The sequence below is a fragment of the Microtus oregoni genome, unplaced genomic scaffold (assembly GCF_018167655.1).
Source record: "Microtus oregoni isolate MIOR12 unplaced genomic scaffold, Mior012 000027F_ref0000203, whole genome shotgun sequence".
Lineage (NCBI taxonomy): Eukaryota > Metazoa > Chordata > Mammalia > Rodentia > Cricetidae > Microtus > Microtus oregoni.
In genome coordinates, this window is record NW_024543086.1 from 22,451,554 (window position 1) to 22,479,287 (window position 27,734).

At 50.1% G+C, this 27,734-nt stretch overlaps 1 protein-coding gene across 1 annotated transcript; it reads left to right on the forward strand.

Annotated features, from left to right (window-relative positions):
- The first annotated feature begins 257 nt into the window (after positions 1–257).
- CUNH16orf96 (chromosome unknown C16orf96 homolog) lies at positions 258–27,734 on the forward strand. The gene is made up of 18 exons (XM_041676603.1): positions 258–677; positions 9,625–9,729; positions 11,792–11,872; positions 12,042–12,128; positions 12,210–12,425; positions 12,720–12,987; positions 13,018–13,626; positions 14,447–14,532; positions 14,840–14,950; positions 17,100–17,174; positions 18,558–18,722; positions 20,611–20,729; positions 21,162–21,224; positions 23,090–23,182; positions 24,176–24,347; positions 24,668–24,761; positions 26,817–26,897; positions 27,508–27,734. Exons 1-18 carry the CDS (start codon positions 258–260, stop codon positions 27,732–27,734), a joined length of 3,072 nt encoding a protein of 1,023 aa, XP_041532537.1.

The window sequence follows — 27,734 nt, forward strand, 5'->3', positions numbered from 1 at the left end:
GAGGCTCACCTACGAGCGCCCATCCCACGCTGGCCTCTCGGAAGCACGTCCACTTGACCATGTTCTCTGGTGTCCTAGCAACCAGAAACTCTGATCTGAGCCCTGACAAGGACATAGGCCATTCCTTGCTGACCGCTGTGACTTGCCACCCTGAGCCTCTCGGGACCTGTTCCTATAGCAGTTCAGATAATTAAAGGATATCACTTGTCCCCAAGGACGCCCAGAAGCCTTGCCACGTCAAGCCATCCCCTGGCAGGATGAGCTTCTCGGTCACGTTCGCTGAGCTGGCCAACATAGCCATACCGCAGTGTGGAGTGGTGAACTTCAAGGCCCTTCACCTCCTGATTCAGGGCATCCTGGACCACATCCAAATCGCTGGGCTCAAGAAGGTCCTGTCGGGAGAAGAGGATTTCCTCCAGACCTCACAGGTGGTGCTTATGCCCACGGAGAGAGATCCCCAGCCCATCCTCAACCCCATGAAGAGGCTCAGCAACGTCTTCGACAATGTGGTGGACCGCATCAACAAGATAGAGAATCAGATATTCGCCATGAAGGGCATGCCCTCTACCACACAGCTGCTGGAGGACAGCCATGGGACCAACCGGCCTGCCGAGGACCTGTGGAACATGATCAAACTCGTGAAGAGGGTGGAGGGCAATGAGGAAGTCTTAGCGAAGGTAACTCCCTCCTGGAGAAGTGCTCTAGACCACACCTCTGCTTGTAGACATCTTGTCCCTTCCCTTCTTTGTGATGGGCGATGTATCCACTGATAGAGAGAGCACGGAGCTAGGAGAAAGCTTGGAGTCAGGCAGAAGCCAAGATCCTTAGTTGGGAGCTGAGGAGAGAAGCCATACAACAGACAACACAATATAGGATGGATTCCACGGTTGCACATGCCCAGAAGGCTGATGGGCAACTTCCAGGAGCCACAGGGCATGGTTACTTGGTGGATGTGGGGCTGGATTCTGGAGCTGTGAAGGTGTTTGAACCGCTGTCAGAGTGATAGGTGTTGAACTTTACCCCTGGGGTCAGAGCCGCTATGTTGTTTATTTACATTGGCTAATTTGGGCTGTGAAGACGCTCGATGAGTAAAACGCTTGCTGTGTAAGCATGAGGATGGGTCCAGACCCCGAACCATGAAAAAGACAGACCCAGTAAGACCCAGTAGCCTGTCGTTATAATGCCAGCTCTCGCTTTAAATTCCCTCCCTCTCCTCTCTCTCCCTCTCTCTCTCTCCTGCCCTCTGGTCGTATGTTTGTGTACACATGTGTGAAGGTACCCTTGGAGGAGAGAAGGTATCAGATTCCCCTAGTGCTGGGAACAGAACTTAGGACCTCTGTAAGAACAGTCAGTACAGTTCTTAATCGCTGAGATGTCTTTCTAGGCCCAATTCTAATTCAACTATAATGAGATGGGAGGTAAAGACAGGAAAACTCTCAGCAATCAAGGGCCAGCTATCCCATCATACAGACCAGTAATGAGACTCTGCCTCAAAGAGGTGGTAGGAGAGGTAACATCTGAGGATGACCTTTGGCCCCCATATGCCCAGTACATGTACACACACACACACACACACACACACACACACCATAGAAAACACACAAAGCTTTTTGTTTTTAGTTTTTTGGCTTTTTGAGACAGGATTTTTCTGCGTAGCTCTGATTGTCCTGGAACTCTCTCTGAAGACCAGACTGGCCTCAAACTCACAGAGATTCGCCTGATTCTGCCTCTGGAGTGCTGGGATTAAAAGTGTGTGCCAGCTGGGCAAGGTGACGTTTGTGAGGGCCAGGAGTAAGGTGCCAGATCAGGACTGGGACTGAAGCCATACCGGGCACTGGGAACACTTTTCTTCTATGCTCCGCTGGTCTGTGAGGCCTGATGGCTAGAAAAGCCCAATGCCAGAGAGACGTGCAGAATAACCGTCACCAATGGGAGGGTTCCGACGCAGGAAGGGCTCTTCCCACCCCCAATGTGGTCAGAGTCACTAGAACTTCCTCCAGTTTCCTAGCAAGGCTCAGTCAGACGAGAGCCTAGACTGGGCGTTGGCCACGGGGGCTGTTGGGAGTGAACTCTTCAACGCTGGAGTCCGGAGAGAGGATTAAGGCAACACCATGCCCTACCTACCATCTCAGTGTCCTGTCTCCTGCCTTTCTGGGGCCTCACACTGTCCCACTGCTTTATCCTCCCTGCCCAGGAAAACTGAGTGCTTACTGTGTACCCCGCGAACCCCACTCTGCCTCTGCTGCACCTCTCAGCTAGGCAGCTAGCAATGAGGCTGAGTTCATTAGTTCTGGTTTCCAGGTGGAGAAGAGGAGGCACAGGTTAACCAAGCAGATGAGGTCATCATTACAGGTCAAGATAGAGCAGCCAGTGAACGCTGGCCGGGTGAGCAGGCGGGAGGGCACGGGTCTGGGAAAGGGAAGGGCAAAACGGAGTCCACAGTCAGCTTGTGCCATGTGAGTGCCCATTTCAAACCGGTGTATGGGGGTGGGGGGCTTGAATGTGTGGAGCGCTGGAGGGAGCAGGAGCCTTATCCAGCCAGCACAGCCAGATCTGACACCGGGCAAAAGATCGCAGCAACGCAGGAAGGAGTGTCAATCATCCTGCAGAAGGAAGGGGCTGCAGAGACAAGCTGTGAGAGACCATTTCTATAAAGTCTCTAGAAGAGACGAGTCCAGAGAGTCAGAGAGTGGATTGGTGGCTTCCAGGTAGAAGTGGCCTGAGGAGTGACTGCTTATCAGAGAGAGGATCTTCTTTTCAAGGAACAAAATATCCTTAAATTATGCAGAAGGGTAAAAGAGATACATGTGTGCAGGAACAGAACAGAGCAGGTCCCTGGGCCAGCAGCAGCCTTGTTAGGCTCTAAGGCAACACTGCTAGAGATCAGGCTGTCCCTGGTGGCCTGGCCTGGGTGTGGGTACAGATGTCAGAAGTGCTAGCCACAGCCTGCCTCTGTGGTCTTTCGGCTTGGTGAATAAAGGCTTCTAGAATCCTCAAGTGCCTGAGTAGTTGAGCAAGGTCACCTGTCCAGCTCTGGAGAGGTCTCATGGACAGGTTCAGACCTGCCAGCGAAACCCTCGGAGGACTGTTTGTACCAATAAGGAATGTCCCAGTCATTAGAGCAGGCTGCCTTGGACCCAGCCTGATTGAAGTTGTCCAGGGTTACCACAGTGACCCATTGAAAGAGGTTGCCATGGTAGCGGGTGCAAGAACAAGGAGAGCTGCTTAGCTGAGTGTGTGCATACACCAGGCTGTGAGGATGGCAGGCCGGACATCACAGAGATGCTGAGTCACCTCCACTGACCCTTCCACCCCCTTTCTTAGGGCTGGTTGGGTTACTGTTCCTCTTATTAGTTAACCCTTGAAGGGTACAAGGACTGTCTCAGTACCCACTCCAGACAGGGCGAATGGTGCCGGGGAAACTAACACGGACCAACACCAGAGGGCTTCTGCTCCACAGTGGAGCCCTGGGAGGGTCCAAGGGCTGTGCAATTGGTCAGCACATTTGTCCCACAACAAGTCATTATTAAGCAGAGTTAGACTGTAGGGCTTCTCTACCCCAGTACTGTAGACAATGTGGGTAGGATCATTCTTTGTGGCTTAGCACTGTCCTGTGCATTGGAGGATGCTGAGTGACACCCATAGACACCAGAAACCAGAAGTACTACCTGCTTATTGCAGCTGAAGACACCTCCAGACACAGCAGGTGCCCACTGACCCAAGTGGGGGCTGCTGGATTAGAAAACCTGGGCTTTCTGGGCAGTGGTGGCGCACGCCTTTAATCCCAGCACTCAGGAGGCAGAGGTAGGTGGATCTCTGTGAGTTCAAGACCAGTCTGGTCTACAGAGTGAGATTCAGCCCAGTTACACACACACACACACAAAAAAAAAAAACCCTGTCTCGAAAAACAAACAAACAAACAATAAAGAAAGAAGGAAGGAAGGTAGGAAGAAAGAAAGAAAGAAAGGGAGAGAGAGAAAGACAGAAAAAAAAAAAAAGAAAACCTGGGCTCCAGGCTGGGTGTAACAGGCCTGTAACCAGAGAACTAGAGAGGCACGAGGATTACCTCAACTACAAGGTCAGTTTGGTCTACAGATCAGGTTCCAGGCCAGCTGTAACTAGATAGCCAGACCCCAGTCTTAGGAAGAGAGGGAGGAAGGAAAGGAGAGATGAAGGGCGAGGGGGAGGGAGGGAAAGAAAAAAGAAGAAAACTGATCTTCCATTGCAGCCTCAGCCTTCCTTCCAGACTGTAACCCCGTCTGTCGTCAGCTCAGCCAGCCACGGCAATAACACTGCCGCCCTGCGCTAGCGCCCTCTAGCAGAAGTTCCCCAAATTGTAGGCCCCTCCCTGACACACACCCTCTGTTTCTCATCTCTGGGAAAAGCTGCTGTTGGTCCCTGTCTGGCTGAAACCTTGGTTTCTTAGACATTCTGGTACCTGACCTTAAAGGAGAAAATGAAGAATGGCATTAAGTCTTTGATATTAAGATTGTTCCAGAGGCAGAGGCAGGTAGATCTCTATGAGTTTGAAGCTAACCTGGTCTACAGAGTGGGTTCCAGGACATCCAGGGCTATGTAGAAAAACCCTCAAAAAAAAAAAAAAAAAAAAGAAAAGAAAAGAAAAGAAAAAAAGTTCCTTCTCCTCCTCCAACCAAAGCACACCTGTTGTATATCATGCAAATTGAAATGACTTCGATTGACTTGGATTAGGGTTGTACAGCGCTGCTTACAGGTGTTGGCTTAGAGAAAGGGTCGGGAGCTGTTGTGGGAACAGAGACACTTTGGACTCTGTTGTCACCCTTCCCACAGTGTAGTGAAGACTTTCCTATTCTCATTGCCGTTCCCTGCGGCTCTGGATATGGCTGTATCAGCCTGCGTGTGCTTTGGAGCCCCTTGGTGTACCTCTTAAAGGGACAGGGAGCAGTCACAGACTGGACAGCCATGCTTCTAGTGTCTGTTCCAGGCTGGTTAGGTTCCCTGAACTCAGCTCCCTCTCAGTCCTCAGGCAGAGGAAGACTGTGACCCTTTCCCCTGAGGCACCTGCTCTCCTAGATCCAGGGCACAGTCCATGCATGCGAGGCAGCTTCTGGGCCACCGAACAAACCCACAGATGGGAACAGAACCTGACTTTCACCTGTGGCCTTCACTTGGGGGCAGCTCAAAGATTCTTCCATCTTTTCCAGATAATTTTTTTGGTTTTTTTTTTGGGGGGGGGTGGGTGCTTATTGTTGTTTGTTTTTGAGATAGGGTCTCATGTAGCCAAGGCTGTTCTCACACTTGCTATGAGTTGAGGATGGTCTTGCCCTCCTGATCCCCTATCTCCTGGTGCTGGGACTTGAGGTTACCTGGCACTTAGCTGTGTTTGTCGGGGGACGTTATTCCTGCCTGGCGTGTTTGGCCCCTGAGTGGCTGGAAGGCAGACAGGACAGAGGGATCCACGGACAGTTGGCTTTACACATCACACGCAGGGCCCTCTGGAGAATGCGGCCCCACCACGGTAGATGAGGACTTCAAAACCCACCCAATAACAGCATTGGCACTTTGAACAGAGTTAGCAGTAACTCTTTGGTTTTTGGAGTCAGAGTCTCTCTGCGTAGCCCTGGCTGTCCTGAACTAGCTCTTGTAGACCAGGCTGGCCTCAAACTCACAGAGATCACCTGCCTCTGCCTCCTGAGTGCTAGGATTAAAGGCGTGCACCACCACCACCCGGCTTTTTCTTTTCTTACACCATCATGACCAGCGCTAGCTAATTTTGAGAGAGTCTTGTGTAGCCCAGGCTGGTCTCTTATGTAGCTGAAGATGGCCCTTTTGACTCTGCCTTCTGATTTTGAGGATTGTGCCATCTCAGTGTTTTAAGATGGAAGTCTAAGCCACTGCCTTGACATGTTGCTTGTTTAGTGACACCATCGCTGTCAGTCAGCTGCAACAAACACCCCTGTGAGCTCTGCGCCTGCATCCAGCAAGTGTTAACATGTTTGCTATTGGCACACTAGGTCACTGCTTTCAGAGAGTATCTTTTCCTGTTCATTTATTTCCAACTTATTTATGCCTTTGAGTTTGAGCTATGTCTCATGCCTGGAAACTTAGCATCCCTGAGACTGAGGCAAAGGAGTCCAAGCTTCAGGTCAGCCTGGGCTACATAACAAGACCGCATCTCAAAGAAAGGGAGAGGGGAGGCAGTGCTTTTGGGCTGAAAGAAAAAGAAAGAAGGAAAGGAAGAAAAAGAAACACACTCTCTTGGGCTGGCGAGATGCCCCCGTAGGTAATGTATTTGCCACACAAGCACAAGGATATAAGTTCTACCCCTGGCATCCATGTAAAAAAAAGCTAGGCATGGTGTCTGCCTGTAATTCCAGGGCTGGAGATGCAGTCAGGAGGACCTGCTGGCCAGTCAACCTAGACTGATCGAGGAGCCCACTTCAAAAAATAAGATGGATGGTAACTGAGGAACCACACCCAGGTTGTATCACATAGATACACCTACATTCATGAACACGCACACAATAAGTGTCCTTAGATAGCAGGTATCTGAGTCTTCTTTTCCTTCCTTCCTTCCTTCCTTCCTTCCTTCCTTTTTTCCAAGACAAGGTCTCTCTGTGTACCCCTGGCTGTCCTAGAACTCTGTAGACCAGGCTGATCTTGAACTGGCAAAGATCAGTCTGCCTCTCCCTCCTGAATGCTGGGATTAAAAGTGTGTGCTGCCACCACCTGGCTCACTATCCACCTTTCAGTGCAAAGTTCCATACATTTGCCCCGAGTATTGCTGTAGGTTCTGGCTTGTACCGTTCCGCTATTTGCTAAGCGTTAGTTCTACATTGGGACATCTATACACATTATCACTTTTTCCTTCACACCCATCTTAGAGCAGACAAATTAAAACCTATAAAGTCACAGATACAGTCCCAATCATTGTGAGCTGAGTTATGATCACATGCTGGGATCATACATCAAACATGAGTTCTGTTCCAGAGGTTACCTTGCTAGTACCGCCTTCCTCTGTCACCAACCAGCATCAGTCAGATCTTTGAAAATGTTTATTCACAGGACTTTGGAGGCAGAGGCAGGAGATTTCTAGGTCAGTATGGGCTGTATAGTAAGTTCCAGGCTAGCCTGGGCTATGCAGTGAGACTGTGCCTCCAAAAGCCAGTCAGTCAGTAGGCAATTTTAAATAAAAATAAATAAATATGAAAATCTAGTTCCATCTCCCCTGCTTCTGACCCTCCAAGGGCTCGCTGCTTGGGCTGTTTCTCTCAAGACCATTGTGGCAATATGTATCACACGGATCTCTGAGAGTTCAAGGACAGCCTGGTTCACAGAGTTATTCTAGGACAAAGATATTCAGAGAGCCTGTCTGAAAAAGCAAAAAGTTAAAAGTAAAAATAAACAAAATAGAGTTAAAATAAAGCCCAACAAAGGTGGAAAATAGACAGAGAATTTTGATACTGTATGCTATTATGCTCTGTTTGAATTGTTTGAATGCTGAGAAAAGAGCAGCAGCTGCTAAAAGATATTTGTTTAATGCTGCTGAACTAATCCAACATAGATACTTTGAAAATGCCTTGACTTTGAAATTTGGATCTAAGGACATGATGCTTTGGAAAGGAGTTTCTTATTTTGTTTTCACAGAGGATGAGACCCTGTTCATTTCTTCTATTCCGATATGGTATGATGGACCACGCCCTCCTGAAGGGTTGCTGTGAACATCTTCGGAAAATTGCTTCGCTCAACTGCCAACTGAGATGAAACTAGCACACAGATTATACCATGAAAGACCTAATTAACTACGCCCCCATTCAGTAGGAAACAATTTGGAGAGAAAAAACTGCGCCCATGTTCCCAAATATGGTTTATAAACGTTCTATAACATTTAAAGAGGGATATGATATAGGTATGAATAATTTGCATTGACATGGATTTTGCTTTAGTGATATAAATTTTTTTTTTTTTTTTTTAGTTTTTCGAGACAGGGTTTCTCTGTAGCTTTGGAGCCTGTCCTGGAACTAGCTCTTGTAGACCAGGCTGGCCTCGAACTCACAGAGATCCGCCTGCCTCTGCCTTCCGAGTGCTGGGATTAAAGGCGTGCGCCACCACCGCCCGGCTATAAATTTAAGGTCAATATTGTTTTATGTATATGTGTTTCTGATCTTTACTAAGGTATTGTGATTGTGTAGTTCACTTAAAAATGTAATGTATATAGGTTATTGATAGATAATCATAATAGTCAAGCTTGTAGTCATGTTAGTTAGATTTTCTAGATATGTAAAGATATATTTCAGTTAGATTGGCATTCATATCTTTCAAAGAGTACGGAATTTGCTATTTAGTGTTTTAATAACTTAGGATTTTTCATGACAATGAGACATGTCTGCTCCTGCTTCAAGAAGAAGATGGGCATCGAAGAGGATCCTTATGGAGTTTGATAGCCATTTGGGCAAGAAACTGTTCTTGCCTGGACTATTGCATAAACTGGACACAGAGAACCTGCAGAGAGAGGACTGCTAAACTTGCCTAAGGTGAGATGATCTTTCGGGGTTCCTGATTCATGAAAGAGTCTGCGAGACATTCTGCAGGACACAACAGATAGTGACTGAACTGACTTTGAAATGTCCTGCTTCATGGAAATGTCTCTGGATACCATGGGCCTATAGGCCGAAGATGGATGCCCCAACGGTACAGAGAAACTTTAGATGACTGACCAGGCAGCGAGATGTCTCTGTCATTTCTAGAGTTTTGGATTTCTTGTTTGCTTGGGTAATATTATATCCTTCTGGAGTCTTTGATGGAGTTAAAGAATATATAGATAGTTATAGTTTTCCTTAGTTATGAAAAAAGATAAAATCGATGTAAATATTGTAACTTTTACTTGATAACTGTTTTGTTATATGTAATTTTGCTATGTTAAAGTTAAAGCCTTCCTTTTTTGTTTAAACAGAAAAAGGGGAAGTGATGTGGGAGTGTCATATATCAATCTGTTGATTTCATTGGTTAAGCAATAAAGAAACTGCTTGGCCCTCATAGGTTAAAACATAGGTGGGAGGAGTAAACAGAACAGAATGCTGGGAGGAAGAGGAAGTGAGCTCAGACTTGACAGCTCTGCTCTCTGGAGCAGAGACGCCATGCTCCGCTCTCCCAGGCAGACGCACACGCTGAAGCAAGCTGCCAGGTCAGACATGCTGAATCTTTCCCGGTAAGACCGGAGCTACACAGTTTACTAGAGATGGGTTGATCGGGATATCAGAATTAGCCAGTAAGGGCTGGAGCTAATGGGCCAAGCAGTGTTTAAAAGAATACAATTTGTGTGTTGTTATTTCGGGGCATAAGCTAGCCAGGAGGCCGGGGTGCTGGGGATGCAGCCCCGCAGCTCCTATCACAACACACACAAGCACACACACACACACACACACACACACACGCACGCACGTACCCGCACACACGCACACATGCACATATGCACCCGCACACCCTCGAAGCACTGATATCTTCGTGTTCTTTGCTAATCTGTGGGTACATTCATCTTAATTCTTTTGAGAACCAAGAGGATCCCTTAGATGGCTGTCACCGAGAACTTCTGATGTGATTTAGCCCTCACGCTGATTCCAGGGTTTCCCCCTTTCCCCTCTTCAGATCATGAAGACTCTGCAGGACCTGCTCACCGACCTCCATTTACTCAAGAACACTGTTGAAACCCTCCAGAAGGACGTGGATATGATAAAGTACATATCTGAAAAGGTAGCCATCCCTCTACCCTTATCCTCACTTGGCATGCTGGTTAGACCTCCAGGGGCTAGGGCAGTAAGGAAAATTCTAGGCCTGTCCTTAGGGAACATGACCATAAAGGGAAGAGAAGGGTTTAACTCTCCCCAGCCATTTTCCTGTCCCCTGTCCTGAACCTCCTGTGGTACCAGCTCATCTTGACTTAGGATAAACAATAGAATTTATTGTTTTACTTCCTTTTTTAAAAAAATATATTTATTTAATATGTATACAGTCTTCTGCCTACATATATGCTTCAGGCCAGAAGAGGTCACCAGCTTTCACTACAGATGGTAGTGAGCCACCATGTTGTTGTTGAGAATGGACCTCTGGAAGAGCAGTCAATGCTTTTAACCCCTGAGCCACCTCTCCAGCCCTTGTTTTACTTTCTAAAGTGCTTAAACACGGTTTGTTTTTGAATTTTATGTGCACGGGTGTTTTGCTTGCCTGCATGGCTTGTGTACCACGTGTGTCTGGTGCCTGCAAAGGCCAGAAGACCGTGTCAGATCCCCTAGACCTGAAGATGCAGACAGTTGTCAGCCACCATGTAAATGCTGGGAGGTTTCAGGTTGTCCAAGAGTTAGCAACTCCAGAACTCGGTGTCACCAACTTTCCTCTCATCGCAAGCACACTCCACGCTAAAAAGCAGGAAGAGCCAGCACAGACACAGTTCTTAGGTAACTCCATCCACCAGCCTAAACGCAGCCTAGCCAACCACAGAGTAGCACAGAATCCCTGGGGCAAGAGGCAGCAGCATCCAGACCGCAGCCGAAGAAATCAAACTGGATTCAGGAACCAGGTCTTCACTTCCAGGCCAGCAAAGTGGCCGAGGTGGAGCCACTGACCCCAAACAGTGTGGTTTTAATGTAGCATTTGAGTCTCAGGCTGATCTGGAGCTGGGTCAGGAAGCAGGACCGTGAAACACTAGTGTCTTTGTTCGGGTTTCTATTGCTGTGATGAAAGACCATGACCAAAAAACAAGCTGGGGAGGAAAGGGTTTATTAGGCTTACATTTCAGCCTTGCTGTTCATCACCAAAGGAAGGCAGGACAGGCACTCAAGCAGGGCAGGATCCTGGAGGCAGGAGCTGATGCAGAGGCCATGAGGGGAGCTGCTACTGGCTTGTTCCCTATGGCTTGTTTGGTCTGCTTTCATATAGAACCAAGGAGCAGAAGCCCAGGGAAGACACCACCCACTGTGGCCTGGGCCTTCCCCATTGATCACGAAATGAGAAAATGTCTTACAGCTGGATCTCAAGGAGGCATTTTCTCCTTCCTCTGATGACTCTAGCTCATGTCGAGTTGACACACAAAACCAGACCGGACAACTAGAAAGGACACCTTGGGGCAAGTCTATCTGAGCGACAATTCTTTCTTGGCCTACCTCTCACGGTCATTGGTGTGCTCCACTTTCACCTGCTCTGGAGCAGGTCTCCAGTCACCTGGCCTCTGGCCCGATAGGTAGTAGAGAGCGACTTAGGGCCTCCCGCTCCACAGCACAGTGCTAAGATTGCATGTCTAGTTTCTCTTGGTTTTATGCAGCACAGGGGATAATCCTTGGGTCTCATAGACGCTTGGCAAGTACTTCACCACCTGGGTCACGCTGCCAGCTCTCCTCTTCAAGAGTCTTTTGTTTGTTTCGTTTTGTTGTGTTTGTTTGTTTGTTTGAGACAGGGCTTTTCTGTGTAGCCCTGACTGTCCTGGAACTCACTCAGTAGACAGGCTGGCTTCGAACTCATAGAGATTGCCTGCCTCTGTCTCCTGAGTGCTGCGATTAAAGGTTTGTGCCAGCACTACCCAGCTAAGATTCTTAATGTTCTACTCTTTCAATGTCCTGAAAAGCTCAGAAATTGTTGAAGGTGTTTAGCCCAGCACTTCCCAAACTTTTTTTTTTTTTTTTTTTTTTTTTTTTTAATCTGTGGAACCCTTTTCTTTGCTTGGAAAATCCTGTCATTCCAAACTCACTTGCCTAATATGGTGAGAAGTAGCCAGGCTGAGACCAGAACCTGTACCCCAGCCTTGGATTATGGTTCCTGGCAGGTGAACCCAGAAAGAGTGGAGCTTGTCTGTGAAGACTTGAAAATGCAGAACCGGAAGTTGGGTGCCCTGCAGCGGGAAGTGGTGAGATTCTGGGATTCTGTTTCTTGCCCTAGGCTCTGGGGCTGGAATAGTTGTGGGGAACAGCACAGCCTGAAAAGGGTTTCAGGGAGCAAGAACTCATGTTAACAACATCCCCCCCCCCCCAGCAGCCCAACCCTAACCCACACTCCCTCTCCACCCTACCGCACAGGTTACCCTCCAGAACAAGGTTCATGCTGTCCCCCAACCTGAGGACATGGTGCTCTGGAGTAGTCTCCATGAGGCCATGTTCAGTCCGGTGAGTGGAGGAAGAGGAGGAGGAGGAATGGAACAAGGGGGTCATGAAACCAGACCGTCAACTCGACCCCTTCCCCTACAGGGACCTCAGATGGAACTGGAACCGTCCAAGACGTGGCAGAGTATGACCTCTCTTCTAGAACCTACCTTGGGGCCGGCTGAGGATGGCGGCCAGACTGATGTCTCACACCCTACCCACAGCGCCACCCCTTTGCAGACCATCCTGCATTTTGAAACCGCGGGAGTCCTTGAGGAGGATGCCTTCACCCAGGCTACTGAGTTTAGTGCCCCCCAGGGGGTAGAGTATGCTCAGGTCTCCGTGTCTCAGTCTGGGTCTATAATTGCACCTGGACAAGTACCAGGGCCTAGTGGGAGACCTGGTGCTGGTTTCATCCCAGCCGCTTGGTCTAGACCTGAACTGGCTCCCCCAGGCGCATGGCCCTTACCACCAAGAGGCTGGCCTGGGGCTAATGCTTGGCCTACGTGGGATATGCGTACCTTCCAGCCTAGCCTAGGTCCATTTGTCCCTCTGGATCAGATGTACAGGGCTCCTTTCCCAGGCATGGAACCTGGACCACCATGGCCTCCTCAGATGTGGACACAACACCAGATTCCTAAACTAGGAGCCCGCCAACTTTCAGATGTTGAAGAAAGAGGGGATGAATCCGAATATGACTACGTCAAAATGTATCAGAAAGCGATCCCTAAAGATGGGGCTCCCCAGGATGCTGTTCCTGAGGAAGGGGCTCCCCAAGATGGTATTCCCAAGGAAGGGGCTCCCCAGGAGGAGATTGCCAAGGAAGAGGCTCCCCAGGTTGGGACTGGCAAGGACAGGGTGCGCCATCACAGAGTCACCAAGGGTGGAGCTCCCAAGCACAGAACCCACAAAGATGGGGCCCCCCGTGAGAGAGCCCCAAAAGATGAGGCTTCCCAAGACACAGTTCCCAAGGCCATGGCCACCAAAGATGGATCCCAGAGAGACATGACCCAAGCAGCACACCCTAAGGGCCCTTCGTCAGCCCTAAAGAAGCTGAAGTCCGCACTGGCGATAGCTGCAGCAACTGCTGCAGCCTATGCATCGGCAGCAAACACAGCTGCCCGGGCAGCCAAAGCTGCGGTCAAGGCAGTCAAAGATGTTCCTGCAGCCCAAATGGCTTCTTTAGCCTCAGCTGCGGCAGAGGGTGGGCCTTTAGGGACCTATGCAAATTTCCTGGGTGCAGGAACTAGCCGTGGGGCCACCGACTTCATGCCCTTCAGTGAAGATGAGCTAGAAGACCTTCCTGAAGAGATCATATCATCACTTCTTCACCCCATGGCACCCAGATCAGTCCTGTCCCAGGCCATGGTAACTGCCATGCAGGCTGAGAGCCCTGAGGAGAAGAAGAGGGCTGTCCGGTACTCCATGAGCCACATAGCCCAGATGCCTATCAAGCACGATTTTCTCAAAGAAGAGTTTGCCCATCTGTCGACCAGCCTGCACCAGCGCTTAAATTACCTGGGTAGGCCTGGTCAACCCCGGGGAGGGCAGCAGAGGCTCAGGCCCTCCCTGTAGTCTGGCTCCTTAGGTTTCCTCAACAAGATCTTCATTCAAACTTTAGCCACCTGTCCCTTTGGCTTAAGCACTACTAGCCTCTTAATAATCTACTCTTTTTATAGTAAACATCCCCCCCCTCCATTCCCTGAGTGCTGGAATTCCAAGTATATAGCACCATGTTTAGCTTCTTCTTCTTTCTTCTTCTTGTTCTTGTTCTTCTTCTTGTTCTTGTTCTTGTTCTTCTTCTTCTTCCTCTTCTTCTTTTATATTTATTTATTATGTATATAATATTCTGTATACATGTATGCCTGCAGGCCAGAAGAGGGCACCAGACCTCATTACAGATGGTTGTGAGCCACCATGTGGTCGCTGGGAATCGAACTCAGGACCTTTGGAAGAGCAGGCAATGCTCTGAACCGCTGCCATCTCTCCATCCCCTCCTCCTTCTCCTCCTCCTCCTTCTCCTTCTTTTCTTTTTCTTCTTTTTGAGAAATAGCCCTGGCTGTCCTGAAACTCACTATGTAGACCAGGCTGGTTTTGAACTCACAGAGATTGACCTGCCTGCCTCTGCTTCCTAAGTGGTGGGATTAAAGGTATGTGCCACCATGCTTGGTTCATATGTTCTTTCGTGAGTTTTTGTAGAAACTGTATCAGAAAATCTACCCTCCTTTTCAAGTCCCCCCAGGCTCACTGTATTTCTTTGGGACACAGCATAGGCGTGGGTGCTCTCGCGTCATGTCCCTCCGACATTCCTCTTAGCGGTTGCTCCCTCATTTTACTTTCAGCTAACATTGGAGGCCCTGCCAAGATTGGCAACACAATAAATGTGCTGGAGGAGAAGATTTGTAACCTCCAGAAAGCCAGGCTACAGGTTAGTGCCCTAGGCAGAAGATGGTGGCTTGCCTTGAGTTAGGGACCCGCCTTTTGACTGTCACCCTTCCAATCAAGCTCTGTTGTTGCTGGAAAGGGACCTGCACAAGTGAGTGGGGTGGCATCAACAGCACTCATGCAAAGTCCATGGGCAGGTGGCTCTGTTGTCCCCCATCAATAAATGTTTTATGTGCCAGCAGAGGCCAGCCTGGTGTGCACAGGCCTGATATCGCTTCCTGACTTTAGGACCCTCCTATTTTGGCAACATCGGAAGCAGAGCCTTGGATGTCACTGTCTCTCCCATTTAGGAAGAAGAACTTGAGAGAGTTTGGGGCCACCAGATTGAGACAATGAAGAATCACTACATGGTGCTCGACAGGACGGTGGAAAAGCTCCAGATTCGCATAGATGACTACAAGGTTAGGAGGTCTGAGGACCAAGAGGGAGGCAAGGAGAATTGCTCCTTGGGATGACGAGACCGTCCCCAAATGGTTTATAGTGGGGTCCACTAAATGCAAGGGAAACAGACGACATTTTACTCTGCACAAAGTACACTTCAATCACCCAGGTGGTGGCGCACACCTTTAATCCCAGCACTCAGGAGGCAGAGGCAGGCGAATCTCTGAGTTTGGGGCCAGCTTAGTCTACAGAATGAGTTCTAGGGCACCCAAATCTATACAGAGAAACCCTGTCTTGAAAAAACAAAGAAAGGGAAGGAAGGAAGGAAGGAAGGAAGGAAGGAAGGAAGGAAAAAGAAAGAAAAGAAAAGAAAAGAAAAGAAAAGAAAAGAAAAAGAAAAAGAAATCCCAGGGACTGGAGAGACAGTCCAGCGGTTAAGAACACTGCGACTCTTGCAGAGGACCTGGGTTTCATTCCCAGCCCACATGTGACAGCTTAAAATTACCTGTTAACTCCAGTTCCAGGACATTCAGTGCCCTCTTTTTGATTCCATGAGCACCAGGCACGTACGTGGTGCCCATACAAACATTTAAGTAAAACATTCATACACATAAATCTTTTCTAAAATCCCCCACACAAAGGGCCTGGACAGTGTGTATCCTTGAGGGCCTTTGTAGGACAGATTTAAGGCTTAGTGACATTTGTCAAAGAGATCAGTGTATGCATAAGAGGATTTCTTTCTTTCTTTTTCCTTTTTCTTTCCTTTTTTTTTCTTTTGAGACACTGTTTCCCCATAGCCTGTAGCTTTGGAACCTGTCCTGGAACTTGCTTTGTAGACCAGGCTGGCCTCAAACTCATGGTTATATGCCTACCTCTGCCTCCTGAGTGCTGGGATTAAAGATGTGTGCCACCACTACCTGGCCTTCTATTCTTTTTTTTTTTTTTTTGAAAAAGAGGATTTCTTTTCTTATTTTTAGTAAGAGGATTTCTTGTAGCAATAGTTATGTTCATAACTTTCCCCCTGAACCAGTTCTTCCTCCTGCAGGGTTAAGAATGGAGCTAGGAGCCGGGCAGTGGTGGGGCACACCTTTAATCCCAGCACTTGGGAGGCAGAGGCAGGCGGATCTCTGTGAGTTCGAGAACAGCCTGGTCTACAAGAGCTAGTTCCAGGACAGGCTCCAAAACCACAGAGAAACCCTGTCTCAAAAAAAAAAAAAAAAAAAAAAAAAAAAGAATGGAGCTGGGTGTGAGGCAGCAAGTGCTTGCCTAGTGTGCCCAGAACCAAATTCCACTGCTTAGAAACTAGGGCAGAGAGTGAAGAAGGCTCACCACACTCGTGGCCTCCATTTACATCCCAGTAGATATAAATGCAAGGCAGGCTGGGAGTGCGGTTCTCATCCGGGCAGCTAAATTGGGAGTTTTTCCGATGGGTGAGGGAGACCAGATGCGAGGAGAGAAGAAGTCCCTTTGGCTTGGGAGGAAAAGTGACCCCAGCCTCTGGGGACCGGGGAGGCGCTTCCCAAGCAGGCAAGCTGCTGCTCCTGTCATGGGGGGGGGGGATTTATTTATTCGTTGTCTGTTTGTTTATTTGTTTTGAGACAAAGTTTCTTGTGTAACAGCACTTGTTGTCCTGGAACTTGCTCTGTAGACCAGGCTGGCCTTGAACTCACTGAGATCCTCCTGCCTCTGCTTCTTGAGGGCTGGGATTCAAGATGTGTGCCACCACTGCCTGGTCTTGAGGGGTGTTTATTAAGTGGAGATAGGCCAGCACCAACAGGGGAGTTCATGAAGTTAGGTGATGGGAGTTAAGGTTTCCCCTCTAATCCTTGGGCATGATGTATGGCCTGCTGACGTCAGGATGCTGGGACCCCACTGCAGCTTAGATGAGGTGGACTGGATTAAATGTCCAGGGAACGGCACGGCCAGCACTGCCTTGTGCTTCCTTGGATTGACCTCTGGTGACACGGGAGACTAGGGCTAGTTTGTCCCTAGTCTCTGTGGCTTCTCTTCTGTCCCAGTTGCCTGTAAGCAGGAGCTCTAACCCAGCCATCTGCTCCTTACCCACATGGCCTCAGTTCCCTTCCTAGCACGTGGCAAAGTTGGAGGCACAAAATCAATGTGACCCTCAAGGCCACAGCAAAGGCTGACCTGCCTATACTTTGCCCTTAGATCCTCAAGGCTGAAATCCAAAGGCTGGATCAGATTAAAGCCGATAAAACTACGATGGACCAGGAGCTGAGAGAAGTAAGCTGAGGTCCCCTGCCCCCTACTGTTCATCCCCTGCCTCCCACTGTTCATCCCCTGCCTCCCACTGTTCATCCCCTGCCTCCCACTGTTCATCCCCTGCCTCCCACTGTTCATCCCCTGCCTCCCACTGTTCATCCCCTGCCTCCCACTGTTCATCCCCTGCCTCCCACCGTTCATCCCCTGCCTCCCACTGTTCATCCCCTGCCTCCCACTGTTCATCCACTGCCTCCCACTGTTCATCCCCTGCCTCCCACGCCCTGTTCATCCCCTGACTCCCACAGCCTCCTGCCTCCCACACCCTCTTGCCTCCCACGCCCTGTTCATCCCCTGCCTCTCACACTCTCCTGCCTCCCACTGTTCATCCCCTGCCTCCCACTGTTCATCCCCTGCCTCCCACGCCCTGTTCATCCCCTGATTCCCACAGCCTCCTGCCTCCCACACCCTCTTGCCTCCCACGCCCTGTTCATCCCCTGCCTCTCACACTCTCCTGCCTCCCACTGCTCATCCCATGCCTCTTATTTGCCAGTCAGAGTCGGAATCACCCAGCAAAGGCAGCAGCTAGCATTCCCTCTGCCTCTATTCATTCAGGAAATCTGGGAGACCTCAAAAGTTACCTATCCACTCCTCTTTCCCATGACTGGAGATTAGTGACATTATTATTTTAAAAATCAGCCGGGTAGTGGTGGCGCATGCCTTTAATCTCAGCACTTGGGAGGCAGAGGCAGACGGATCTCAGTGAGTTAGAGGCTAGCCTGGTCTACAAAGTGAGTTCCAGGACAGCCAGGAGTGTTCTCAGAGAGACCCTGCTCAATATATATATATATTATAACTGGGCAGTAGTGGTGCACACCTTTAAGGCCAGCACTTGGGAGGCAGAAGCAGGTGTATCTCAGGGTTCGAGGGCAGCCTGATCTACATAGTGAGTTCCAGGACAGCCAGGGCTACTAGAGAGACTCTGTCTCAAAAAAAAAAAAAAAAAAAAAAAAAAAACAAAATAAGACAAAGAAGCAGGCATCAGGCCTTGGATGGATGCCTTCCTAGTGTGCATGAAGCCCTAGGGTCAGCCCTCAGCACAGCACAGTGGCGTGAACCCATAACCTCACCACTGGAAGCAGAAGGCTCAGAAATTCAAGATCATCTTGACCATGGGCTACAAGGCCAGCCTGTATCCCATGGTGTACATGGGACTGTGTTTAAAAAATAGACATAAAATAAAAATCACAGTCAACTTTCCTGTTTGGCTCAGATCCCACAGCTGTGTTTGAGCCAGTGTAGACACCACCACTGAACTTAAGCCAAGGTTACACATTCATGGTCTTCAACTAGAAAAGCTGGCCCCAGAGATCAGGGGTCTTGCTGACCTGAACCCCCTCTGCCTAGAAAGCTGACAAGGATGCCCTGGCAAGCAAAGCAAACCGGGTGGACCTGGAGGTGACGGCGATGGAGCTGAACGAGATGATTCAGAGCATGCTCTTGAAGATCACGACCTATGAGGGGGACTGGAAGAAGTCGCTGAAGCACCTCAGGAAGGACCTGAACACTAAGGTGAGTTATGCAACAACTTGCCCCAGAGCTTAACAGCCTCAAGGAGCAAATGTTGATGGTTTTTAAAGAGCTTGGAAGCAGCTTACTAGGTGGCTCGGGACCTATGACTTCCCAAGTCAGAGTGAGGTATGCCATTCCCATTGTACCACCTGAACGAGCCAGGTGAAGCCACTGCCGTCAAAGCACTTCAGTGTCTCCTACACCGACTCCTTGGGGCCACTTGAGGGCCTCACAACATGGCAGCCACTCCCCCACCGCACACACCAAGTGACCCAAGGCAACAAAAAGAATGTGCAATGAGACTCCCATCATTTCCACGTTGTCCTCTTCATTATTCAAGTCGACCCTGTTCAGAGCAAGAGGAAACAGCTCCGGTGGAATGAGTCCCAGCCGTATCTGCAGCCATGTTGGAGGCTGACTTCCGGAACTCTCAGGGCGGTGCAAGCACCCCAACTAACAGGTTGGGGTGAGGAGGCTTCCTGCAGAAAGGACCATGCCTGTCATTTGTTCATCTCAGTGACTGCCCCGGCGTGCCACGCCTGGGGAATGCAGACGGGCAGTCCCAGCGCGCTCCGTGGCTCTTTTAACCGCGTGGCGCATTTAGAATCAGGTACTCTTGGTTTGTGTCTCGAACAGGCTTCAGCTTTCCTTCTGTAAGCTGGAGATTGATCCATTCATCATTCATGCTCCTTGCTGGGTGAGCAGTGAGCCAAGCAGATGGGGCACCGTCTTTGCAGAGACAAATTCCTCAAAGAAAGGACACAAATTACTGAAAAGCCGCAATGCCATAGCATTCTGCTGGCCTGTGTTTCTCTTGCTTCAGTGGAACGGAATGAATCTAAAGCTGGACTGACAATGTGACTCGAGTAGGAATTAACACATAAGTCACTGTTCCCAGGGATGGGGGTGGTGTGGTGCACAGCTGGAATCCGAGCACTCAGGAGGTCCACAAGTTCAAGTCCAGCTTGGGCTACAGTGAGTCTGGAGGTCAGCCAAAGTAATCTAGCAAGACCCTGTCTTATAGGGAAAAGGAAAAGGGATTCAGACAGACAAATCCTGAGGACAGAGAGCAGGTTATTGGTTGCCAGGGGCTGGGGATTTGGAAGGAAATAGGGGTAAATGAAAATGTTTTTTTTTTGGGGGGGGGAGTGATGTAGATGTTCTAAAATAAATTATGAAGTCAGGTGTGGAAGTGTAAGGCTACCATTTCAGCTCTTCTGATGCTAAGGCGGGAAGATTGTGACTTCCAGGCCAGACTCAGCTACATAATGAGGACTGGCTCAGATAATTAAATAAATAAATAAAAAATTGCCAGGCAATGGTGGCACATGCCAGTTTGAGGCCAGCCTGGTCTACAGAGCAAGTTTCAGGATGGCCAGGGCTACACAAAGAAACCATGTCTCCAAAAACAAACATAAATAAATAAGTTTGCTGGGCACAGTGGTGCATGCCTTTAATCCCTTTAATCCCAGACAGAGAGGCAGATGGATCTGTGAGTTCGAGTTCCAGGACAGTCAGGGCTCTGTGGAGAGACCCTGTCTTAAAAGAAAATTTAAAGTAATAATAATAAATTTGATTGTGATGGTTACATAACTTTATGACTACACTAAAACAGTTGTCCACTTTATATGCAAACCCTCCATAAATATTTGTGACCCACGTCAGGATACAGAGTTCACCCGGAGAAACATTTTTCCAGCCTCTGGCCACACAGGAGCTGGGAGTCTTATTTGCAAGTCCCCTATGTCAACAGCTCCCGTAAAGGCGTGAACTGAATGGTTTCTCCCTTTTCTGGGTCTTGAGCTGCTTTATCTCATTCTTTGTGGGACTCTACAGGTTTCTGGGGTCAGCTAACTGGCGGGACTTCTTTCTTCCCTGTGACTGGCAGCTAGTCCACAGCGACCTCAATAGCCTGAAGAAGGACATAGAGGAGGTCTGGAAGATCGTTCGGAAGCTCCTGATAGAAGGCCTGAGATTTGATCCCGACAGTGCCGCAGGCTTTAAAAAGTGAGGGTGCTTATACTGATATTCTGACCAAGAGACGGATGCCTAGAATTCTAGACCGTGGCCACGGGGAGGTGTGACACAGTAGAGAGCGTCCATCAAATGAGGAAACCAAGGCTCAGAGAGGGAAGGGAAACCAGGATAGGCCCACCGAATTGGCAGGTCTAACTCAGCCTGAGTCAGGGTCTGTGACCCCTGTCCCCGGACAGAGAGGCTTGCCATCAAGCACCCTGTATGTCCCTCCTCCAAAGGTGGCTTCACTAGTGCAGGAACTGAGGTTGATGTGCGATTCCTGGGCCTGTATGAGGTGGGAAACCACAGCGCTCTGTCCTGGGGCCTCAGGCACTGACAAAGGGATTTGGGGGACCTTCAGTTCACCCCACCCCAAGCCCTGGAACCTGCTAATCCTTGACTACTGACCTGCTTGTCCTCCAGGAAACTGTTCGAGCGGGTGAAGTGCATCTCCTGTGACCGGCCAGTAGAGATGATGACCGGCCCGTGAGTATCACCACCAGGGGGCGCTCTCCTATACACATCGTGACTCCGCTCTGCAGAGCTCAAGCAAAGGCACACACCTACCTACACATCCTTCCACACCATTCTCTAGCTACCATAGACTGTCCTCCCTTAGTGGTTCCCTCGAAGGGGGAGTAGATCTCTCTCACCTTTACCACTCCAAGTTAGAAACACGAAAAAGAAAAGGATAGAGGGATCGCTGAGGGAAAGCAGGGATTTGTTATTTCTGACTTCGTTAATCTTTGTGGAGACAGAGTCTTGCTACGTAGTCCAGGCTGGCCTCAGAACTTGCAGTCCTCCTGTGTCACCGTCCCAGTGATGCGATTTCAGGTGCACATCTTTAGTTCCAGCTTCTTGCCCTTACTTTGTTATCATTGTAAATGGCGTGGTCCCGTGGCCAGCAATTCTGCAGTTGTTGCCTCTGGTCAATTCCAGCGCCCTGCTTAATCCCCCAAAAGCATTCATCCCCTGTCCCGTTGGCAGTCACTTCTCATTGCCACCTCCCTGTAGCTCAGGAAGTCATTGGATTTGTCTTTTCCAGATGTTTTCTGTAGATGGGACTGTACAATATGTGACCTTTGGTGTCTGGCTTCCTGACTGGGCTTAATGAGATTCCTCCACATTGTAGCAGAAATCAACACTTCGCTCCTTTGTTACAACTGAGTGTAGTTGTAGGGGCAGAAAGCCCTTTGTGCATCCATTCGCCAGCCGGTGGGCATTTGGGATGTCTCTAAGCTGGTGTGACTAGGTGACTAGTGAACACGGGTGTGTGTTTGAGTGCCAGTTCTCCATGGCTGGGAGAGATACTGGGTCACATAGTGACTCCGTATGCTCCAGATGGTAGTCTGTTCCAGGCTGCTGATCTCTATGATCATGACTGTGCACATGTGACCAAGAATCTGGGTGGTAAATCTCATCTGAATTTTGTTAGCCACTTGTAGCCTCTGGCTACTATACTGGATGGCATGGCTGTGGAAGAATATTAACGACTTGAAAAAATGATAAAGGAAATCAGACCATATGCATGTGATTTTCCCGCTTTCTTTAAAGAAATTACACAAACATGAACATAATATTGGAAGAATATGAATGTCAGAGTCTGTCCCTGTTAGGGAGCTTGCTTCTTTGTGCCTTCCTTTACTTTATAACATGCAGATCAATATGCCTCACTGAACATGTTTCAATGCAGCGTACCGTCTGCACGGGAACAAACATGTCTGCATGTGTGTGACCATTGCACAGAGGGAGCGGTGGAGTGGGCCCAGCTCCCTAGAAGGCTGTTTTGGATTATGGACATACATAACCTTAGCCACTTGAGGGAGCTCCACAGTTGGTGTGTCCGGGATGTGCAGACCCCACGTGTACCTGAGTCCTTTGCCATGGCCCTTCCAAGCAGTGTGTCCCCCCTCCTTGTGCCCATAGTTCCTGGCAAACCCTTATCTGTGACAAATCTCTAAGATTTCCCTCCTTTGGTTTTTGACTACTATTTATTTATTTCTTTACTTATTACTGGAGAAAGGCACACATACACACAGGTCCAAGGTAGCCTTAGCCTTGAATGAAGTATGTCCTAATAGTACAGGCTGACTTTGAACTTGTTTTCCTCCTGCCTCAGACTGCCAAGTGTTGGGATTACACATGTGCATCACCACCTCTGGCTTGGTTTTCACTTTAGATTCTGAACGGTGTTTGTATCTTCCCCCAACTGTCAGCTGCAAGCTTTGGACTTGGGCTTCAGGCTGTGAGCTGCCTGAAAGTCCTAGGCTTCCTCTCTCCAGGCCTGGGAGCCTGGAGCCCTCTGCTGGGCATTGCACCTCCCACAGCCCTGGTCCCCTCTGCCTCCACAGACAGCTCATCACCATCCGCAACACCCGTGGGCTGTCACAAGTGAGGCCAGCCAGTGCCAACAGCTTCGAGTATCTGCAACGGCAGCTGATAAGGTGAGGGCCATGCCCACCCCCATTCCCAGGGAGGCCCAAGACCCCTGCCAACAGACTTTCCTTCAATGCAAGAGCCAAAGAGGGCCCAGGATGCCCTTCTGGAGTTGTGGTGTGGCTGATAAGTACACAGAGGGCAGGGGGGAGAGGAGCCAACATCTGCATTTGGCATCTGCTGTGGGCTGGAACTCAGGAGGGTCTTGTAATGGAGGCATATTGTGCTAGCTACTCAGGAGACAGAGGTAAAAGGATCTTAAGGTCTTCCTAGGCTACAGAGTGAAACCTTGCCTCAAAAGAAACAGAACAAGGCCAAGGCCGGGGATATAGCTCAGTGACAGTTTGTCTAGCATGCACAGGCCCTGGGTTCAACCTCCAGCTGAACGAATGAGGGGAGGGTGGAGATGGGCGGGCTCCTTGTTAGGTCTTATAATCCTTGGAATATAGTATTAACTAACATGCTTGCTTCCTGTGGGTAATTGAGGAGCCTCTGGGAGCCCTTGCTGAGGTCTTGTTGGGTCATATGGCTTCCTTTGGAAATGTACTACAATTTCACCACACTTCATAGCTGAGACAATGTGACCAGCCCACGACCACACCACAGCTAGGGAGTGACTGGGGCCTTACCTGCCATCATTTTCCTCCCTCAAACTAGCTGGCTACCTGGACCTCCTCTTCATTTCCCTCATTCTTGGGTGCCAGGGGGTCCCTCCAGGGCCCAGTCCGTGTGAGCTTCTGGCCAGGCGTGGGACAGGGGCAGGGGAATGAACAGCTGAGCATTAATCACTGCAAGGGGAAGGATGAATAACTTGTGTGGCTCACCTAAACCCCTGTCTGCTGAGAAGGGAGTGTGGGCGATTTCTCTCCTAGAATTGTCCATGTCTGTATTTACTCACCAAGCTCCAGGACTGCCTGCTGTACCACCCTACTTCTCTGGGGCCTGTGCAGGGCTCCTCTGTGAGGGTTCACCATGTGGCTGCTGACCTCTGCCCTGTCCAGGGAACAACAGCACCAGCTGCACTTCCACAACTTTGGAGTCCATGAGGAGGGTCTGGGCCCCCAGAAGGACTGGGGTGATGGACCCCGAAATGGGACCACCTTCAAGCACAAACCAAATGATCTGTCAACAGTCTACCCTTACGGGGACCCTGAGATAATGGACTACGACACAGTGAGTCTGGCTCTGCCCTCCTTTCAGAGGCTAGATGCCCACATACCCAACCCCAAGTGTGGGATGAAGCCCGGAGCTGAGATGCCCACATACCCAACCCCAAGTGTGGGATGAAGCCCGGAGCTGAGATGCCCACATACCCAACCCCAAGTGTGGGATGAAGCCCTGAGCTGAGATGCCCGCATACCCAACCCCAAGTGTGGGATGAAGCCCTGAGCCGAGGGCACCTCGAGGCCATGTCCTGGCTCTGGGTGTCTGTGTGCATCAAGAGAAAGGGGTGGCAATGGAGTCCCTGACTTGGGACCTGGGCCATCCTACAGGCTGAGGTGGATATCCTTGGAGTGGATGGGGTCCTGTACAAAGGCCGAATGAACACCCAGTTTGGGACTCGGACTGGGGAGAAGGATCTGGCAGGTGAGGAGCATCGGTGTTTCCTGGGATTCCTACCCTGGAGTCTGGTTCTGCTGGCCAAGACGGGGGAATGCAGGTGGACTCAAGGCTGGTGCTGCCCCTGGCTGAGGAGCCCTCACAGTCACTTCCAAGAGTAGAGTCCTCATTGTGTGCTTGGTATCTCACCAGGTGGGTGGGTGGGCCTAAAAGCACGCAACAGAAGGGAAGAATCCCTAGCGGCAGACAGAGATAAACAACTAATCTGAACCAGCCATCCATGGTGGCACACACCTTTTGGTTTTTGTTCATTTGTTTTATTTTGTTTTGAGTCAGGATTTCTTTGTGTAACCCTGGCTGTCCTGAAACTCACTCTGCAGACCAGGCTGGCCTCGCAGGTGGGTCTCTGAGTTCAAGGCCAGCCTGGTCTACAGATGATGTTCCAGAACAGTCAGAGCTATGGAAACAAAGCAAAATAAACAAAAATGTCCCAACTGACCTTTTCAAAATGAACAAAAGTTGGGGTCTCTTGGGACAAAAGGTATATAGCTCCGTGACAGAGTTCATAAATGCAAGGGCCTGGGTTCTTTTACTAGTACTGGAAAAGAAATGGATAGCTGAGCTGGAGCTGGACACCGGCAAATGCTGGCCTAGGGGGGATGCCATGCTGGTGGGATGAGCTGTGCCAGGCAAAGCTGGTCCATGGGGGAGCGATTAGCGCCCTGAACACTTCTGAAGAAGATACAGGAGTGAGTTAGCGGAGGGGGGGAGGAGTGTGGTCTGTGTGGAGCAAGAGCAGATTCAAGGCCCTGTGGTAGGCTGGGCAGAACTGCGGGAGGGTGAGTCTACCTGGAGCACAGAAACTAGGTAAGGGTAAATAACCAGGAGCCCAGGGTCAGAGCAGCGAGAGACCCCAGTCTTTGTGCGTTTTGAATCGGTTGCTGTGGTTATTCGGGTGTCTAGGACCCCAAAATTCTTAGTTTCCTCACTGAGTGTATAATAAAATAATACAAAAACGGAGCTTCTCTGTACACGCATGGGGATGTTTTCCTCTGGGAAGGATATGTCTAAAGCTTGCCCCTGCCCAGGAACTGCAGCGCTTACATCAGGAGTGATACAGGATCTCAGGGCATCTAACCGATAGGAATTCCACGGGCTGCCTATGGACCAGAGCACCCAGCCTGACATGCACTAGGCTGAGACCACACCCCCCAGTAGCTGTCAGAGCTCACCCTGAAACCCCAGGGCCCCAGAGCTACAGGACAGTTTACCCATATCTGACATCCTAAGTCACAGTATAGCAGAGCTGTACTCAGAGTTGTCCGAAGTCTCTTCAGGCCCCGGCCAGCTCCTGCGGCAGCTGGCACCTCTTTGCAGGGGCCTGATCACTCCTGCTGCCATGGTGGCTACTGCCGCCTCCTTCTCCTCCGGTTCCTTCTCTTCTGACTCTCATGAAGACACTTATCACTGGACTTCAGGCTTAGTGTAATCTAGGACCATCCATTTCAAGACCTGAAATCACACCTGCAAAGATCTTTTGCTCCAGTAAGGTCACATCTGTAAGTTCCACGGAAAATACCATTTAGGAGTCCACCATGCAGCTCCAAGGGGCAGAACAGCATCTCCCCTGCCCTTTGCCCAGGCAGGATGTGACTGCTCAGCAACCCCAATGCAGATCTGCTGGGAGGGGACTCAGCTGGCCTCAGGGATCACTGAAGCATGACTGCAAGGATTATTGTTTGATGAATACCACCTAGGCCAGGGCCTCCAGAATCCTTACCTATAGCAACCAGGTGAGGCATTTCACAAACACACAAGGGAGGTCCTCCTGGTGTGGAGCAGTCTCAGGAGAGGAGAGTAGACCATCCATCTCCATCGCTGAAGCCCTCGACAGGGGTTGAGGGGGGGCGCTTTTCTCTTCGAGGGTAGTGTATTCCCAAGAACCACAGAATAAAGCGGAACTTGAATTGTGAGGAGCTCAACATTTTACCTTGTTTGGATCTCACCAGAGTGAACAGTCTGGCCTGATGCAGGAGCCAGAACTCTGGATGGGCCCCAGCTAGTCATATCTTTTCTCCTCAGCTGTGAAGGTTTCCTATCCTTCAGTTCAAAACCTGAGCGATCGTGTGCGCCCCGGATCATTACTTGCTCCGGGCTACCCCCGTGAGTACCTGACGCCCCTGGGGTTCTGGCAGATCTCCAGCTTCTCCTGGTCCTTCCCCCGCCCTCTCCACTCACCTCTCCAGCTCTGGCCTGCTCATCCACATCCTGGCAGCCATTTGCTCTCTGGCCACTAGAGGTTCTGGCCATCTACACTCCCCTCAGGGGAGTTTCTTGCTGGGTTCTTGTCCCCAGAGGGCGCCCCCTCATCTGCAGACGTGGGACAAAGGAGGCCATTTACAGCCCTGGGCTTCTTGTCTGAGAGAACTGGGCCCTTGAGCTTCCCTGGTTCCTGTCTCTGGACCTCCAGAGGACCTGCACGGAGCACTTCCTCCTGTCTGCCTCTTCTGCTGTTTGTCCTTTCCAAAGACAACGTGGTTGAGGCTCAGTCCCGACACCTGAGCCCCAGCTCCAAGCCCCTCCCGCCAGGTGCACCATTCTATTCTAGTGCCCATTTTTGGAGTCATGTGTCTTAGTCACCCTTGGAAGTGCAGGACCAGGACCAGAGGAGGTGCAGTGGACAGCCTGGCCATGGCTTACACTGCATCACCAGTCTGTTCCCTGGGGGGGAGAACTCCATCAGGCCAGCGGCTTCCGGAAATGCTAAACACAGCCTGTGTTTCTCCTGCTTCGTCCCTAGGCACCAGCATCAGCTCTGGCACCACTCAACACTCTGCCACAACGGTGGCTCGGCCGCCATCCCTGCCACCAGTGCCACAGCTACCGCCACTGATCCCAAGGGACCCGCAGGAGGCCCCTGGACCCACCAGGCACTTGAAATCTCTGCGGCTGGAGTCCCTAGCCAGCACCCAGATTGCAGAGGAGCACACCCAGCTGTGA

Coding starts and splice junctions, on each gene's coding strand:
- CUNH16orf96 (XM_041676603.1), top strand. CDS start 258: ATGAGCTTCTCGGTCACGTTCGCTGAGCTGGCCAACATAGCCATACCG. Junction 12,988..13,017: donor CCATCACAGAGTCACCAAGG/GTGGAGCTCCCA, acceptor GAACCCACAAAG/ATGGGGCCCCCCGTGAGAGA. Junction 26,898..27,507: donor ACTTGCTCCGGGCTACCCCC/GTGAGTACCTGA, acceptor TGCTAAACACAG/CCTGTGTTTCTCCTGCTTCG.